Raw genomic sequence first — 18,021 nt, forward strand, 5'->3', positions numbered from 1 at the left:
TCAGGGTGGGCTCCTGTGGCTCCTTCCTCCACACTTATCTTCTGGAATCCCTAGCAGAGCTCAGGGCTCCTGCACCCTGCACGTCCCCAGGCGACCCCAAGTGGACCAGATCCTCACCATAAGAGCCTGCAACTCCGCACCAGTGAAGGTCATCTGCAATGTAACCCATCAGTGTGTCTTCCAGGGTGAACATATCTCGCTGGACCTTCGTGTACTGGTGCGCCAGCTCCTTGCTTTTGCTCCAAAAGACTGTCTAAGAGAGAATAAAGACAATCTATTATTGAGATCAATTTACTAAGTCAAAAAAACTCCACCGAATTTGCATCTTTTTAAATGAAAGAAAACATAGGAAACATCAGAATAAATCACCTATAGTAAGAGTAGGTGTTGCGGGTTTCACGGATCTCTGTGTGTGAGAATGAGAGAGAGTACATGTGTGGAGGGTGTGTGTGTGTGTGTGTGTGTGTGTGTGTGTGTGTGTGTGTGTTCTCTAGGTCATGATGTAAAGTGAAGTTATTATTCTGGATTGCAGGGAAAAAAGTCTCAAAGCCACTGATCAAAATCTTATAATAAACCTAAGCTCCAAACACATCTGGGGGAGGCATTAGGTAGTCCCAAATTCTTAAAGTTCTCAGCAAAACAATTTTTTCTAAGTGCTATTTTCTGGGAGAAGTGCCCTTTGATTCTTAAACAGCTCCATAACCCCTGCTTTTTTTCCCCGAAATTCCCCTATCCCCTTACAAAAAAAGGAAAAGAACAAATATAGTGAGTTTTTGCAGGGTCCTTTGTAAAGGTGCAGAAAGTCAAATTTCAGAACAATCTTCTGCTCCATGGATCTATTCATTCTTAGTAGGAGGCAGTGGAGGTTTGAAGCCGGGGCCCTGGAGTCATGCTGCCTTATGAAACCCAGCATCACTGCTCACTGGCTGTCTGACCTTGGACAGCCAAAGAATTGCTAAGTCTCACATTCCCCATCTGTAAAAGGTATTGATAATAATTGTAAGGAAGTCCTGAGATGCTGAGATGAAATGAGACAGTGCAAATAAGGTGTTTGTCCCGTGTCTGTGGGCAGTCACTTATTCAGCCAGTGTCCCCTGGTGATGATTTACCAGCAGCTACTCTGTGTTGGGCTTTGGGCTTGGTGTACACCCCGGAGTTCCATAGTCGCTCCAGCTCTAACAATGGGAGGAGACTGTAATGTGTGGCTGTCTTAAGGGCTTCGTGAAGATGATTTGGGGCACATTGAATTTTCACTTTAAACACTGACTTTAGAAAGGATGCACTCCATTACAGACCTTTTCCAGTATAATTAATGTATTAAAACCCAGGCCTCTATGGCTCTAAATCTTGGGCCATTTACATTTCAACTGGTCACTTTCAAGACCATCAAACTTGAGTAATCACTGGTCACCTAAACTTGCCACGCCTCAGTTTTCTCTCTAGTGAAATGGGATTGCTGATGTCTGACCTACCTATTCCTGTGAAATAGTGTGAAATACTAACAGGATACTGTGAAATACTGTGAAAACCTAACAGGATAAAGGTTCAGAAAGTCATTTGGAAGCAAAAAAAGGCCCTCAGCAAATGCAAAATGGCATTGTCCTCATCGTCATCATCGGAGGTCAGGGAGAGTTTTGCAGTTCTATAAGGTGGATTATTTTTGTTTGGATTGGGTTGGGGTTTGTGTTAGGTTTGTTTTGCCTGATTTTTGGCCGACTCTCCTTTCCTCTTTCTCTGTCCCCAGTTCTCTCTCTTACCTCCAGTCCCCAGATGTTCTAAATCCCAATGACATCCTGGTCTCCCAATGGACCCCAAGCTCCCTCCCTGCCAACCATGCCTACATCCTAATATACAGATTTTCCTCTTCCCTCATCCTGGTCAAAATGTAGTCCCATGACCTCTTCCCTTTGACTTTTATCTTCAGTTTTCAAATCCATAACTTGACCCAGTTACCTTGTCACAAGGCACCATTTGATTCACCAGCTTCATCAGTGGGTGGTAGTCTTCCTCAGTCGCGCTGCAGGGGTCCTTAGAGATAAATGCATTCCTGAATGCCTCCCTGATCTTTTGGCAGTCTCTATCTCTGTGAGATAAAACATGGGAAGTAAAATAAAAGATGAATAATTGATTTCAAACATATGTTTAGAGCATAATTACCCCAAAAAATTCTGTGTGCCAGGTGGTTCATATACACCATCACGTCTCATGTGTACAAGAGTTTTATGAGATGAGCATCACCCTCCCTGCCCTACAAGGTCCCTGCACTCGTGGGGCTTACTCTCTGGTTAGAGAGACAGACAGTATACAAACAAGCAGATAAGCTAACGAAATAAGTATGGATTATGATAAGTATGCAGGAAATCAGTGGGGAATATTGAAGCAATGACCACTGGTCTGGAGAGGGCGCCCTGAGACTAAATGTTGAGAAGGAGTGCATTCCAGACAGAGGGTGTCACAAGTGCAAAGGCCCTGAGGCAGAAAAGAACTTGCTGATTTTGAGGAAGTGAGAAAAGAACAAAGGGAACGGTGGTGAGAAATCAACCAAAATAATCAGTCTTTCAGACAAGGAAACGATTTCAAATTTTACCTAATTACCATGGGAAGGCAGTGGATAGGTTTAAGCATGGAAGTGACCTCATCTGATTTTGGGTTTTGAAAAAGTCACTCTGAGAAACTCTGTGCCAGCCCCAAAGATGGAGCAAAGTCTCTGAAATAGGAATTCCAACCCCATGTCCTCTCCAAACAGCCCCTGGCAGTGAAAAGGCAGGCTGGCAAAGCAGCAGAGATGGACGGGAGGGAGGGATGCTGGAGAAGATTGCAGCTGGACCTTCCCTTCTGTGTCTGTGTTAACTAGTGCACCCAAGCCCATCATTTCCTGGGGGGAAGGAAGTGGGTTTCCACTGGGAGTGCTCAGACATGGTTATCAGGACAAACTCCAGCCTTTGGACCCGGCATCCCAAGTACAGTACCAGGTCAGGCAGCTAAACCTGGGGGAGTGAAGACGAGCCCCTCATTTTCTATTCCCTCTGAGCCTGCTCTGGCCCTGCAGGGCACAAACAAAGCAGCCATTCCAGAGGGTCTTTTGCCTTCCCAACTCAGGCTGGCCAAGTCGAGTGGATTATTCCTCCTGATAAGCCAGGGAATCAGAGGATACCTGTGAGACACAGGGCCTTACACCAAAGCCACCCTGTGTAGGTTGGAGACTCATCTTCTCAGTCCAAAATCGCTGCTCCAGTTCCAGCCATCATGACTACATTGCAGCCAGCAGGAAAGGTTAGGGAACAAGAAAGGAGGAGAAGGAAGAGAAGGGAGAAGTAACTGCAGCAATGGCCATGTGCCAGCTGCCTTTTAAGGACAGGTGCTAGAAGATGTTCTTGCTATTTGCTCTTATCATATTTGCTAAAATGTAGTCATGGGCACACTTTGCTACAAGGCAAGATGAGAAAGGCAGCCTTTAATGTTGATGGCCATTCCACATCAAAAAGTACAGTTTTACCACAATGAGATATCACCTCACACCTGTCAGAATGGCTATCATCAAAAAGAACACAAACAACAAATGTTGGTGAGGGTGTGGAGAAAAGGGAACCATCCTACGCTGTTGGTGGGAATATACATTGGTGCAGCCACTGCAGAAAACAGTACGGAGGTTTCTCAAAAAACTAAAAATAGGACTACAGTATGATGCAGCAATTCCACTTCTGGGGATATATCTGAAAAAAATCAAAAACACTAATTTGAAAAGATACATGCACCCCAGTGTTCATAGCAGCATTATTTACAAGTTCCAAGATATGGAAGGCCCTAAGCGTCCATCAACAGATGAATGGATAAAGAAGATGTGGTGTACACGTATACAATGGAATATTACGCAGCCATGAACATGAATGAAATTTTGCCATTTGGAGCCATACGAATGGACTTGGAAGGCATTACGCTAAGTGAAGTAAGTCAGACAGAGAAAGATGAATACTGTACGATCTCACTTATAAGTGGAAGCTAAAAAATGCAACAAACGAGTGAATACAACAGAAAAGAAGCAGACCCACAGATACAGAGGATAAACTAGTGGTTACCAGTGGGGTGGAGGGACAGGCAATATAGGGGTGGGGGAGTGGGAGGGACAAACTATTGGATGCAAGGTAGACTCAAGGATGTATTGTACAACATGGGATATAGCCACTATTTTATAATAACTGTACATGGAAAGCGACCTTTAAAATTTGTATAAAAAATTAAAATAAGAAAACCCCAAAAATTTAGAATAAAAAAATCATGAAAGCACAGTTTTAATTCTAGAGAAGGGACCGGCCTGCAGGCTCTGTCCCAGGAAGGTACCACCATTGTCCCATTTTACTGATAAAGAGGAAACTTTAAGGCTGTGAATTTAACCAATGTGCCCGAGGTAACATGATCAGTAAGTGGTAAAGCGGGATTGGACCCCAAATCTGTGGGTGCCTCCCACATGGCTACAGCCTTACCGGGCAGGCTATTAAACTGTTCCAGCCTGTTGTCTTCATCTGTAAGAGGGAGATAAGAATACTTCATGCCTGGGAAGTTTTGGAGGATTAAATGAGATAACACTTGGCTTGTCCCCCGGGCCCCCGGTTCTTTCATGGACGCCCCTCCCCTTCCCCAGCATGCATGGGACCGTTCACCTGCATCACTGCTGATCTGTGAAAGCTCTGCCGGGAAACCATTATCCACCTGGCTCTGCCCATACATTATATATGTAAGAGAAAAACGTTCTTACATAATGTACTTCGACATCAAAGTTTACGGGGCACCATCACGGGAAGTTTAGAGCAAAGGTGTTTGGAGGCTGTTTTACTTTAGAAGACCATGTTTTACTTCAATTCATGTAATGCAGTGGCCCTCACAGGAATTTCCTGTTCTGATCCCAACTCCCTCGTAAACTCTTCTGCCTCCCTCCTCAGCCACAAAGAGTGGAAGAGGAGAGACATCTCCTTGATGTGGAAGGACAAGAGAATTTTCCACCACAAAAAAACTGGCAGTTCAGTGAAATCACCACGCGCTGGGCACCTACCATACACCAGATGCTTTCACCACCAAAAACGGGAGAACTCACAGATCTCCGAGAAGATTTTTATGCTTTTTAGGTATATAGATGCCTTCAAGACACATTACCTTAAGAATTCAAGAAACCCCAGGTTAAAAATTAAAAGTTTTTATGCTTTTTAGGTATATAGACCCCTTCAAGACACATTACCTTAAGAATTCAAGAAACCCCAGGTTAAAAATTAAAGTTTCTTGTTTAGAAGGAGCAGAGTTTAGAACATCAGAGTTGAAACAGATCTTGGAAGAGTTTATAACTCATCCATCTTCCCTTTCACTGTCTGAGACCAGAGCCTCCTACATGCCCCAAAAGTGAGAGGAAATGGGGAGAGGTTATGAGAAGGTTGGGGACAGGCTTTATGAAGCCACTTTTCATCCTTAAAATCTGGGGTGGGGGGTAATAAATTTGGAGTTTGGGATTAAAATATACACACTACTAGAAATAAAATAGATAACCAACAGGGACCTACTGTATAGCACAGGGGACTATACTCAATATCTTGTGATAACCTATAATGGAAAAGAATCTAAAAAAGAATATATATCTATACATATATAAACAATCGCTTTACTGTATACTTGATACTAACACGACATTGAAAATCAGCTATATTTCAACAAAAATTTTTAAAAAATCAAAAGTAAACATTTCACCGTGGATGAGCAATAAGCATTTTAATTGGTAGATAGGTAGAAAGATAGATGGATGGAAAGAAAGATAGAGGGAATTCCCTGGCGGGCCAGTGGTTAGGACTCCACACTTCCACTGCAGGGGGCACGGGATTGATCCCTGGTCAGCGAACTAAGATCCCGCATTCAACGCTGCACAGACAAAAAAAAAAGAAAGAAAGAAATATAGATAGATAAAAATAAAAAGAAATTAGGACGGAGGGTACAGAGATGTCCGCAGTACTCATTCATACATGTCATTGCAGACGTGGGTCTCAAGTTCACAAGTGTGGCTGGAAAAATGTGAGCCCTTAATTTAGTTATTTTTATTTGCAAAGCCCACGGTCCTCATTTTTGTCCCCCCGGGTAGAGCACTCTTCCATCAAATCAAATGGCAGACAAGCAAAAGCTGTTTCGAGTGAGCAGGCTGGTTTCAAGGAAACAGAGGGCCTCAGGATCCCTGCGTCCTGCGGGGATGGAAGCAGATGTCTCTAGCTAAAGAGGCAGCGTGGGAGAAGTAAGAACCATTTCTGAGAGTTCAGTATCGCTCTTCTCTTCAATAGCTCCTCTGTTCCAAAATTAGAGGCTTTAATTGTGACACTTCTAGGGCGGCCTACCCTTCACTGTGAAGGGAATTGTCAGCCCAGCGGGCTGTTCCTGAGAACTCAGGCCATGCCTGTGGCCCCTACACATGGTCACCTGGCCCAGAGGGTTGTTGGGCGTCACCGGGTCTTGTGAACTCTGGCTGCACATGAGGATCCCCTGGAGAGCTTTGGTAAACACACAGTGCCTGGCTCTGGACCAACCAAGGCAGGGTGAGGGAAGGGGAAGAGAGCAGAACCTGTAATTTTCCAAAAGCTTCTCATTCCCACCTCCTCCCAGACCCCTGGAAACAGCCCTCCTGCTTCCTGTCTCAATGAATTTGAAGACTGTAGTTACCTCCTATAAGTGGACTCAGACAGTATTTTTCTTTTTGTGACGGACTTATTTCACTGAGCATGATTACCTCACGGTCTGTTCATGTTGTAACATGTGTCAGAATGTCCTTTTTTCAGGCTGAATAACATTTCATCGTAGGTATTCACCACAGTTTGTTTATCTCTTCACCCATCATGGGCACTTGGGTTACTTCCTCCACCCATCCTTTCATTCCACGAATATTTACCGAGGGCCTACTGCTAGCTTCACAACAGACACAGGGCTAAAAAGATAAATACACACCATTTCTATCTTCAAGGCACTCGTGTCAAGGTCTAGAGCAGACAAAGAACAAAACTCATTACAACTAAAGCACTGGTGGCTTGCCCAAGGCACTAAAATTTGCAAACACAATAAAGAGTAGAACATTTTCCCATTTTCTACTACCGAGGATAGAAACAGATTTAAAAAAGAAAAACAAAAACTTGATTAAATGTGAATCAGGATCCTCATTTGGAGAAGGATTTTTCTTTGTTTTCTCCCCCAATTGTCGTGACACACGCAAAATCGATATATGTTTATAACTTCGGTGGGTTTCTCTTTGACCACCTGCTGGTTTTGCTTTCTTTGGTGGGTTCCAGAGTGATTGGTGATTTGTAGCCAACAAAAAAGAGATGCTTTATAGGGTGCCTGTGCTCAGCGGAATATAAAGCAGTCTTTGAACAAAGTTTTTATACTTTGGAGCTTGGAATAGTTTGGGTGATGTTTATTTTACATTAAGTGGGAAAAGTAGGTCTAAGCTTAGAGAAATAGAAAAAGAATGGCAGCAAACTGATCACTGGAGTTGTCTCTGGGAAGAGAAATAAAGGGGAATTTCCACTTTCATCCTATACTTTTCTGTTGGCTTACAACAGAAATGGATTCTTGTATTATGCAAGTAACCTAGAAAAGAAGAGATTAAATTTTTTTTAACTGAAGATCTGGTATGATTACAATCAATTTTTAAAAAGTGGAAAAAACCCCCACAGTAATCAAACCGTGTCTTAAAAATAGTAATATCTTGTTGCTAGGAGTATAAGGGTTGTTTTGTGACGTTTTCTTCCCTATATTTTGAATGTTTCTATAATAAGCATATATTACAATGGGAGGCATGGCAAAACTTTCATTTTCTTTTCAAGTTGCTTGAGCTGTTAGACCAAGCATTTGAGACTCTTGGAAGGTCTTAGAACATGGGAACAGCTCAGGTCCAAACCCCCGTGGTCGCCACCTACCATTTCTGTGCCGTCTCCCACATCTCTGGGCCAAAAGGTGACACTTCACATTCCTCATCTAGTTCAGTTCAACACCAGGGGAGACCTAGTGTTGGTGACCCAGACCCATTTCTCAAGACCTAATGACATGAAATATGGGGTGAGGTGAGAAGAGGGCCATGTACCTCTTCCAGGGCATCTTTCTTTCCACGCTAAAGACTTCCTTGCATCCTTAAGCAAAATCGGATTGTCAGATCACCCTCTCACTTATCCCAGGTTGTACCCAGAATCAAACTTTGTGAATAATTTCAAGAAGACGGGTCATTGAGAAGCTCAGACAAAGCAAGGACAGGTCGGGTCATCCTGTATAGCCCCCAGGGTCCATCCTGTTCTCCTTCCTGGCCCAGAATGATAGATGAAGTTACCAAATGAGGTTTTGCAAGGTTCCTCACACAGCCAGAAGGAGTGAAGTGATGAGGCATCTCCATTTTATTCTCTGGAGAATTCTACAGCTTCCATGATTTTTCAGGGACTCAAACCTCACACATACTGCATTTATTTTCTATCAGTGATCCTTTAACAAATGACATCCTGCTGAGGGCATTCAAGAGATAAGTCTCTTCGGGCTTCCCTGGTGGCGCAGTGGTTGAGAGTCCGCCTGCTGATGCAGGGGACACGGGTTCGCGCCCCGGTCCGGGAAGATCCCATATGCTGCCGAGGGGCTGGGCCCGTGAGCCATGGCCGCTGAGCCTGCGCACCTGGAGCCTGTGCTCCGCAACGGGAGAGGCCACAACAGTGAGAGGCCCGCATACAGAAAAAAAGAAAAACAAAAAAAGAGATAAGTCTCTTCATTCTAACCAATATCACTAGCGTATCTGCCCAGAGGGCCAGTTGTCAAGGAGATCCCAGCAGCTCACTTGCCTTCCTTTAATTCCCTCACGGGCATCCCTCTTCCTAAATAAGTAAAGCCAGCTACTTTAGCTCCTTCCTCCCTGGGGCCCAGAGTGCACCAGGTTGTATGTGTGTGGAGACGGTGGTGATGAAAAAGAGAAAGTCAGCCTTGACACGTGGGAGCTGGCCTGGCACTGGTAGGAAGGCCTTGGTGTTCTCCTGTGGACCACAACTCCAGGACAGTGGCATCAGGTAAGGTCACTGTGTGACCATAACAGCACGCCGTGTGAACAGACAAAAGCAATGTCCAAACCGCACACACACAAATGAAGTGACCCAATATCCATTCGTTGTGGCTCATATGAGCGACTGCTGCTTCTTTACCAATTACAGCTTCAGCTTTCCTTCATTCTTCCAGCCTGATAGATAAGATTTATTAAGATTCCCTATCACAGAATTACCCCCTTCCCCTCTGCTTCCTGGCAGCAAAGCCAGCCTCCTCGAACCTTTGCCAAATCTCATAAAATAAGCCTGAATCTTACCAGTCCTTTCTACCATCCTCAGACAGAGCCCTGCCCTGCCCCTCTGGGTCCCTATGGTGAGCGCTCAGTCTTCTTGCAAAGAGCAATACAACCACCTTGTTCAACCACCGTGTAGTGGCTGGTCTTGTGGTTTGGGGGAGGTATTGACGGTAACCCACCGTCTGAATGGGACATTACAGAATCGAAAGGCCTGTAAAAATCATCACACCTTCATCAGTGTTTATGCCTGACAAGCTCCAGGAGCAGCTTCTGAAAGACATGATTTGTTAATAAGCAACTTTCCGTGTTGAGCTGGACTCTCAGCCTGACAGCTGTTTTCTGTTTGCCTCCTTAACTGGTGACCTGGAGGCTCAAGGCATGCAGGCCGGGCACAGATGTCAGGATTCAAGGTCACTGGGGTGTGCTCCCCCTTCCTCCCACTCAGCTCCTTCCAGCAGATGCCATTACTTATCCCCTGAGAGTATTCCCTCTTGTTCACTTCCCACCCCTACTCCCTCCCTCTGACCCACCTAGGTAGGTTGTCTCCTGTGCCCAGAAGTCATGCTAGAAGGAGAAAGGAGGGGGCATGACACCACAGAGCACTCACCCTGTGCCAGGCGCTGCGCTTGGCGCTCACTTTGTATGCATCCAATTTAACTCTCACACCAGCCCCATGGGGGGCAGGGGTACAATCCCCTGCTACTGAGGCTCAGAGCTTAGTAACTTGCCCAAAGCCAGTCAGCAAGTGGCACAGCTGCCTTAGGTCCAAACTCTGCTCTCCCTGCTAAACAATGCTGCGTCCCACAGGAAATGTTAAATCATGTCCCTACCTATCCCCAGAACGAAGTGGGTCCTAACAGAAAGGAGGACCCAAGACCCCAGAGGGGTTGTCGTTTCCCTGTAGGTCAAATGAGAATTTGAAGACCAGAATAGGGACAGAAAGTAAGTGGAATAAGAGGGGACGGGGCAGAAAGTGTTAAAGTTTTATGCTAAAGCGAAGAAAACAAAAAAACAAACCAAAAAAAGATATATTTGGTGGTTAAATCCATTTTGTATGCTGTCAGCCTAGTTCAGGCTTCATAACTCTGTAATGTCACCTCTCTCTAAACCTACATCCTTCCCGTAAATGACAATTATATTTCAAAGTCCCCATCAACGCAGCAACATCACCTTCGTAATGTGTTGCTCCCCGGGGAAAGTGCTCACATCCCAAACCCTCTTCCTTAAAAGCACTTGAATCTCAAGGGGTAATTACACTCAGTCTGTGAATTTTCCTGCTGTTATGTCCTGCAGGGCCGCTTGTCTTGGACCAAAGAAAACGTGCAGGTTAACTCAGCGATGAAGTCTCAAATTTGAGGCTGCTGGAAGCCTGCATTGAAGGTGAAGACTGCCACCTAGTGGAGGAAGGGGGTAATTGTCAGGGTTCACTGAGGCAATTAGGACTTCCCTAAGTAGGATCTTAAAATCAGACTCTTCCGGCTGAAGGAAAGCTCAGAAATCATTAATTCATCAATCTGGCAAATATTTATTGAGCATATACTATGTTCCAGGCGCGTTTATGAGTAAGTAAGATATACCAGTGAACAAAATACACAAGAGTCTCTGTCCTGTGAGAATTCCATTCTACCAGAGCAAGACTGACAATAAACCAATTTTCAGCAAGACTGACAATAAAGATAATGAATGTTGTAGAGCATCCTAGAAATTTATAAATTCTATGAAAAAAAGGAAAAATAGAATAGGATAAGGGTGTCAGAGGTTATGGGGGAGGAGGTGTCTGTTTTTGGCATTAAACAAGTAGGACCGTAGATGACCTTTCAGCAAAGAATTGAAGGAAGCAAAGAACTTAGTCATACAGACATCCAAGCAAACAGCGTTCTGGGCAGAAGCAACAACCGTCCCAACAGCCCGAGTGCCTGGTGTGTTCAAGAAACAGTAGAGAAGCCAGTGTGGTTGGAGCATAGTGAGCAAGGTGGACAGTAGATAGAAATGAGGTCAGAAAGGTAATGCTGCCCCACTGAGTAGAGTTTCATAAGCTACTAACGGTGAACTGAGGAGCCATAGAGGATACTGAGCACAGTAGGTACATGATATTACTTAAGTTTCAAAAGATTTCTCTGACTGCTTTGTTGAATATAGTCTGAAAGAGGGAACAGGCAAAGAAAGGTAGACCAGTAATCCGGGCAAGTGCCCATGGTGATTTGAACCAGGGTGGTAGCAGTGATGATGGTGAGAAGTGATAGATTCTTGATTCATTGTAAATTTCCTAACAGATAAGATGCATGGTGTTAGCGAAATAAGGAGTCAATGATAATTCCAGGGTTTGGGGCCTGAGACACTGGAAGGATGGGGTTGCCATTAACTGAGATCGAGAAGGCTTTGGGTCGAGGTATTGATCAGGATACATAATATACTGTGTAGTATATATTATAACATTTGCTATATATGAAATACTACATACTATATACTATATATTAAAATTATATTCTACATATTATATCAAAGTAGGATATATACATATATATAATTATAGGAATGCAAAAATGGGAATTATTGAGCCATAAATTTAACAAAATATATGCAAGACTTGTACTCTGAAAACAAAACATTGCTGAGAGAAATTTTTAAATGACTAAGAAAATAGAGAGATATCCCATATTCATGGGTTGGAAGGCTCAATATTAAGATGTTACCAAATCACAAGTCAAAATTTCAGCATGCTTTGTTAAAAATATTGGCAAGTTGATTCTAAAATTTATGTGAAAATACAAGCTAGCCAAAGCAATCAAAGGAAAAAAGCTGGAGGACTTATATTATTCGCTTCAAGGCTTGCTAAAGAGCTTCAGTGATCTAGACAATATAAGAGTTGTGAAAGGCTAGCTATAGATCAAGGAAATAGAACAGAGAGTTCAGAAAGAAACCCATACATACATGGTACTGTAGAGTGAATTTTGTGTCCCCCAGAATTTGTAAGTTGAAATCTATTTCCCAAGGTGATAGTATTTGGAGATGAGGCATTTGGGGTAATTAGGTTATGAGAGTGGAGCTATCATGAACGGGATTAGCATCCTTATAAAAGAGACACAGAGAGCTCCCCCCTCCCTTCCTCCATGTGAAGACCCAGAGAGAAGGAGGCCATCTTTGAACTAGGAAGTAGGTTCTCAGCAGACACTGAATCTGCTGGCATCTTGATCTTGGACTTTCAGCCTCCAGAACTGTGAGAAATAAATTTCTGTTGTTCATAAGCCACCCAGTCTGTGGTGTTCTGTTATGGCACCTGGAATTGACTCAGACATGGTCAACTGACGTTCAGGAAAGGAGTCAAAGAGATTCAGTGGGGAAGAGAAAGCTTTTTCAATAAATGATACTACAGCAAATAGGTTTTTCATATGTGAAAAAAATGAAATTGACCCTTATTTCACACCATACACAAAATTAACTAGAAATGGATCAAAGACCTAAAGCACAGTTATATAAGAAAAAATGAACAAGTTGGACTGTATAAAGATTTAAAAAACAAACTTTGCTTTTTAAAAGACTCCATTTAAGAAGATGAAAAGGCAAGTCATGAAGTGGAAGTAAATATTTTCAGGATACATCTGATAAAGGACTTGTATTCAGAATACATAAACCACCTACAACTCAATGATAAGAACTAAAACCTAATTTTTTTAAGATTGGGAAAAGATTTGAATACATACTTCAATAAGCCCATGAGATAATGTTCAACATCATTAGCCATGAGGAAAATGCAAATTAAAACCACCATTAAAATACCACTGCAAAGCCATCAGAACACTTCTAACAAGGAAGTGTAACAACTAGAATATTCATACCCTGATAATGAACACATAAAACTATACAATTACCTTGTGAAACAGTTTAGTAGTTTCTTAAATAGCTAAACTACATGGTTCAGCTATTTCATTTTTGGACATTTACCCAGGAAAAATGAAACCACGTGTCCACACAGTAACTTGTATACTCATATTCATAGAAGCTTTATTCATAATACTGTATCCAAAAAGTGAATACAATGCCCATCAACAGATGAACGGATAAACAACTTGTGGTATATACACGCAATGGACTACTATTCAGCAATAAAAGGGAAGGAACTATTAATATGTACAACGACATGGGTGAATTCAAAAATATTATGCCAAGACCATGAAAGAAGCCAGAGACAAAAGAATATGTAGTACGTGATTCTGTTTATATAAACTTCCAAAAACATGTAAACTAATGTCCACTAACAGAAGGTAGAGGTACCCTACTCAGTGTCAAGACATTAGTAATTTAAACAATGTGGAGTGGTATAGAGAAAAACAGATCATAAAACAGATTAGAGCCCAGAAGTGAACTGATAAACCTGATATGCAACAGAAATGGCATTATAAAACCCTTGATAAAGGATGGATTATTTCATAATTAGTACTCGCACAACTGACTATCCATCTGTAGGGAAAAAAAATGAAATTAGGTTCCTACTTTATACCACACACAAAAATATATTCCATATGGATAAAACGCTTAATGAAAATCAAACATTTAAAATTTTTAGATTATATGTGACACTTTTGTTACCTCTGGTAGAAAATAAGTTCTTAAATAACACACAAAAGGCACAACTATAAAAGATAAATATGGGGGTTCCCTGGTGGCGCAGTGGTTGAGAGTCCGCCTGCCGATGCAGGGGACACGGGTTCATGCCCCATTCCGGAAAGATCCCACGTGCCACGGAGCGGCTGGGCCCGTGAGCCATGGCCGCTGAGCCTGCGCGTCTGGAGCCTGTGCTCCTCAGCGGGAGGGGCCACAACAGTGAGAGGCCCGCATACCGCAAAAAAAATAATAATAATAAATATGATTACATTAAAATCTTCAGTAAGACAAAGGACCCAATAAATAAAGTCAAGAGTCAAACCACAGATTGGGAGAACATATGTGCAATCCACATAACTGACAAAAAATTAGAATCCTGAACGTATAAAGAAAAAAACAATTCAATACAAAAACAGGCAAAAGACAAAAATAGGCATTCCTCAGAAGAAACCAGAATACCAATAAACGCATTAAAAAATGATCAATTGCATTAGTAATCAGGGAACCAAAAATTAGAGCCACAAAGAGACGAGGAAAATTGTTTGACAATTCCAAGTGCTGGTGAGGATGTACAGTAACAAGTAAATTCACACTGCCTTTGTGAAAGGATGTTGATACCACAAAGTTGGAGACCTGTTTGGCCATATGTAACGTGGCAGACACTGTTGCTTCCCAAGCCAAATAGATATTCCTCACCCTTCTTCCCTACTGGTAAAGCATATCTCCTATCATAGTGATTCCAAATATCAAATACTCACTTTGCAAGCCTCCTCTACAGTTTGGGCAGCCATGTGAGCCAATTCTGGCTAGTGAGATTCAAGGGGAAGCACAGGGGCAGCTGAGGAAGGGCTTCTGGGAAAGATGCTATTCCCTGATAAAGAGACTTGCAAGGAGGGCACTCCTGCCCATCCTCCTGCTCTCTGTTCCTGAGTATCACTCTCTAAGGACATAATGCCTGGAACTGCAGATGCCATCTTGTGACAAGAAGCTCAAGGATGAAAGTCACGCTAGGGAGATGGAGGAGTGAAAGATCCTGGGCCATCAGTGAGCTGCTGAATCTACCAAGGACCACCCCACTTCTGATATCTTGTCATGTGTATATATAAAAAATCTCTTGCTTTAAACCTCTTATAGTTGAGTATTCTTTTACTTACACCCATTGTTATGGGCTAAATTGTGTCCCCTAAAAGATGCTGAAGTCCTAACTCCCAGTCCCTCAGAATGTGACCTTATTTGGAAATAAGATCTTTGCAGAAGATCAAGTTAAGATGAGAGTAAGGGTGACCCTTAATCAAATATGACCAGTGTCCTTAGAAAAGGAGGAAACTTGGATCCAGAGACAGACACACACAGAAGGAAGAACACGTGAAGACACAGAGAGAACATCATCTGCTAGGCAAGGAATGCCCGAGGCTTCTAGAAATGAGAGTCAGGTAGCAGAGTCTTCCTCACAGCCCTCAGAAGGAGCCAACACTTCTGACACCTTGATTTCAGACTTCTGGCCTCCAGAACTGTGAGACAATAAATTCCCACTGTTTAAGCCACCCAGTTTGTGGTACTTTGTTATGGCAGCTCTAAGAAATTAATACACCCAGTAAAGGTGAAAATGACATACTCTATGAATTTGGAATTCTGCCTCTAAGTAAACATCTTAGAAAAAAATCATAAGCGCAAGTAGACATGTATGTTTTAGCATTGTTTATGTCAGCAAAAACTGAGAGTAAGGGAATCTATTAATAAGTGTAGGTTACGGTCATTCAGCAGCGTACTATACAGCAGTTAAAATTAATGAACTAGTGCTCATATAGCAACATGAATAAATCTCTAAAATAATGTAATCAAAATCACCAAAACATATTGGTAAGTGGAAAAAGCAAAGGTTATTCTACAGGGCAAAAACACAAAATAAATACAAATTAAAATTAAAATTCAGTAACATCTTCCCTTATTAGATTGTCAAAAATCAGAAAGTTTGAAAACATCCTGTGTAGTGAACGTATGAGGAAATAAACTCTCATTGCCTCATGAAGAGAATTGCCTTATAAAGAGAAATCTGGCTATGTTTTCAAAATGTAAAATGGTATATTTTTTGACTTAGTGATTCTGCTTCTAGGATTCTATCTTACATCTCCAAGTATTTTATTGCAGCATGGTTTGCAATATATTGCAAAAGTTTTAAAACAACCTAAATGTCCATGAGTACAAGACTAGAATATGGTGAATCTATACAGAGGAATATTATTAGAATGAGACAGAACTACATTGATAATCAAGATAAACTGTTAAGTGAAAAAAAAGTGAGACAGAAGAGAGGATGTGTATAGAAAAAAAGAATACATGAATATACACTTATATAGTCAGAGAACATTTCTAGAAAGATACAAGTGAAACAAGTAGTATTTGCCTCTGAGAAAGAAGAAAAGAAAAGTGAGGGGGGAGGTATTTTGATTTTATCTATAGCATGTTATTTCTTTTAAAACTAGGGAATAAAAGATCTGACAGAAATATGACAAAAGTTTTATTGTCTGTTAATTCTGCACGATGTGTAAATGGCTAGTTGTAACATTGTTCTATGAATATTTCAGTGCCTTTAACATTTTCATAACTTAACATGTTTAACTTTTTAAGAAAAGAATGGAGAGGAGATATGACCTGGGGAATAAGGAATATTGAAGAAGGAGAAAGTAGTCCCTTGAATGCGAAGAATGAAGAAAACTAGACCCGTCAAATACAAAAAGTACAATTTTTAGCTGTAAAGTGATATGTTCGGGCTTCCCTGGTGGCGCCGTGGTTGAGAGTCCACCTGCCGATGCAGGCGACACGGGTTCGTGCCCCAGTCCGGGAAGATCCCACATGCCGTGGAGCGGCTGGGCCCGTGAGCCATGGCCGCTGAGCCTGCGCGTCCGGAGCCTGTGCTCCGCAATGGGAGAGGCCACACCGGTGACAGGCCCGCATACCGCAAAAAAAAAAAAGGATATGTTCACAACCTTGGTTTCCAAAGCACCTTTTAAAATTTTTACCAAGAAGTATTAAAACATGAAATCAGATCCCCAAAATGCAATTAATTGTCTTTCATCTAAGTCTCACATCGTCCTTTGTAGTTTTAAATCTCTCCCAGTTTCAACTGTATGTCTTCCGTCTTTCTTTACTCTTAAAGAATCCCCAAGGAGATTTCATTACTGCTCTAGACAACTTAATTCATAAACAGATGTTTCCTCCTAGAAACCAAGATAATGCAGGAAGCAAATTTATTATGAATTTCACAATATTTACACCATGAAGTACCAAAACCAGAAATGACTTTATAACATTTGCTTGTTAGTCATAATAAGAGAAAACAAACCTTTGAACTATCAAGACAAATCTGGACCATGGCCAAGTAACTGCGTTGGGGGAATTGTTAATATCTCTTCAAATCAAGCTTTACTAATTGCTTCAAAACATCCAAAGACTAAAGATGTAGGCAGCTTTCTGCTATGTGGATATGTCATGTTTGATACAGCAGGTAAGAAGTTGAGAACTAAATTTAGCAATTCTTGAAATGCCTCATTATGGAAGAAATTTGAATTATGTCTATAAAACTACTAAGCTAAAGCCATTCATTTAAGCAGGTATATAGCTTCCTTTTGTGAAGCTCCTTACTTTTTTTTTTTAATTGTGGTATACCCCACTATTTAGAATTCCACTTGGGGGGTTAAGTGATTTTGTATTCTTCACTATATTTTAAAAATATTTTCCCAAGTATTCTAAAATGGGCATGTTTTACTTTTATAATTAGAAAAAAATGTCATTGGAAGAAAAAAGAATGTCATTCTCACGCTTTATTTATTCTTCAAGTTTCTGACCTCAGTTTTCACTTTATTTTTTGTCTTTAATAACAAGATTCTCATCATCCCCCTGCTTCCAGAGCAGGTATTTACTGGTGATATTTTTTTGAAAAAGATGAGCCCCCATTCCCGACTCATATCAACTATGAAAACTCGTGGATATAATCAATCCTTCCCTTCCAAGCCCTTAGTCTTTGAAACACACACACACACAAACACCACACACACACACACACACACACACACACACACACACACACACACACA

General features: G+C 41.8%; 1 protein-coding gene across 1 annotated transcript in view; it reads right to left on the minus strand.

Annotated features, from left to right (window-relative positions):
* The window catches only part of CD38 (CD38 molecule), a 40,378-nt gene that overhangs the window by 18,032 nt on the left and 4,325 nt on the right, over positions 1 to 18,021 (minus strand). The window contains exons 2-3 of the mRNA XM_027103300.1: positions 1,954 to 2,083; positions 118 to 253 (exon numbers count right to left, since the gene is read on the minus strand). Coding sequence (XP_026959101.1) covers positions 118 to 253; positions 1,954 to 2,083 — 266 coding nt within the window. The remainder of the gene's footprint in view (positions 1 to 117; positions 254 to 1,953; positions 2,084 to 18,021) is intronic.

Source organism: Aethalodelphis obliquidens, unplaced genomic scaffold (assembly GCF_003676395.1).
Source record: "Aethalodelphis obliquidens isolate GAN/ISIS:26980383/991018 unplaced genomic scaffold, ASM367639v1 scaffold6, whole genome shotgun sequence".
NCBI lineage: Eukaryota > Metazoa > Chordata > Mammalia > Artiodactyla > Delphinidae > Aethalodelphis > Aethalodelphis obliquidens.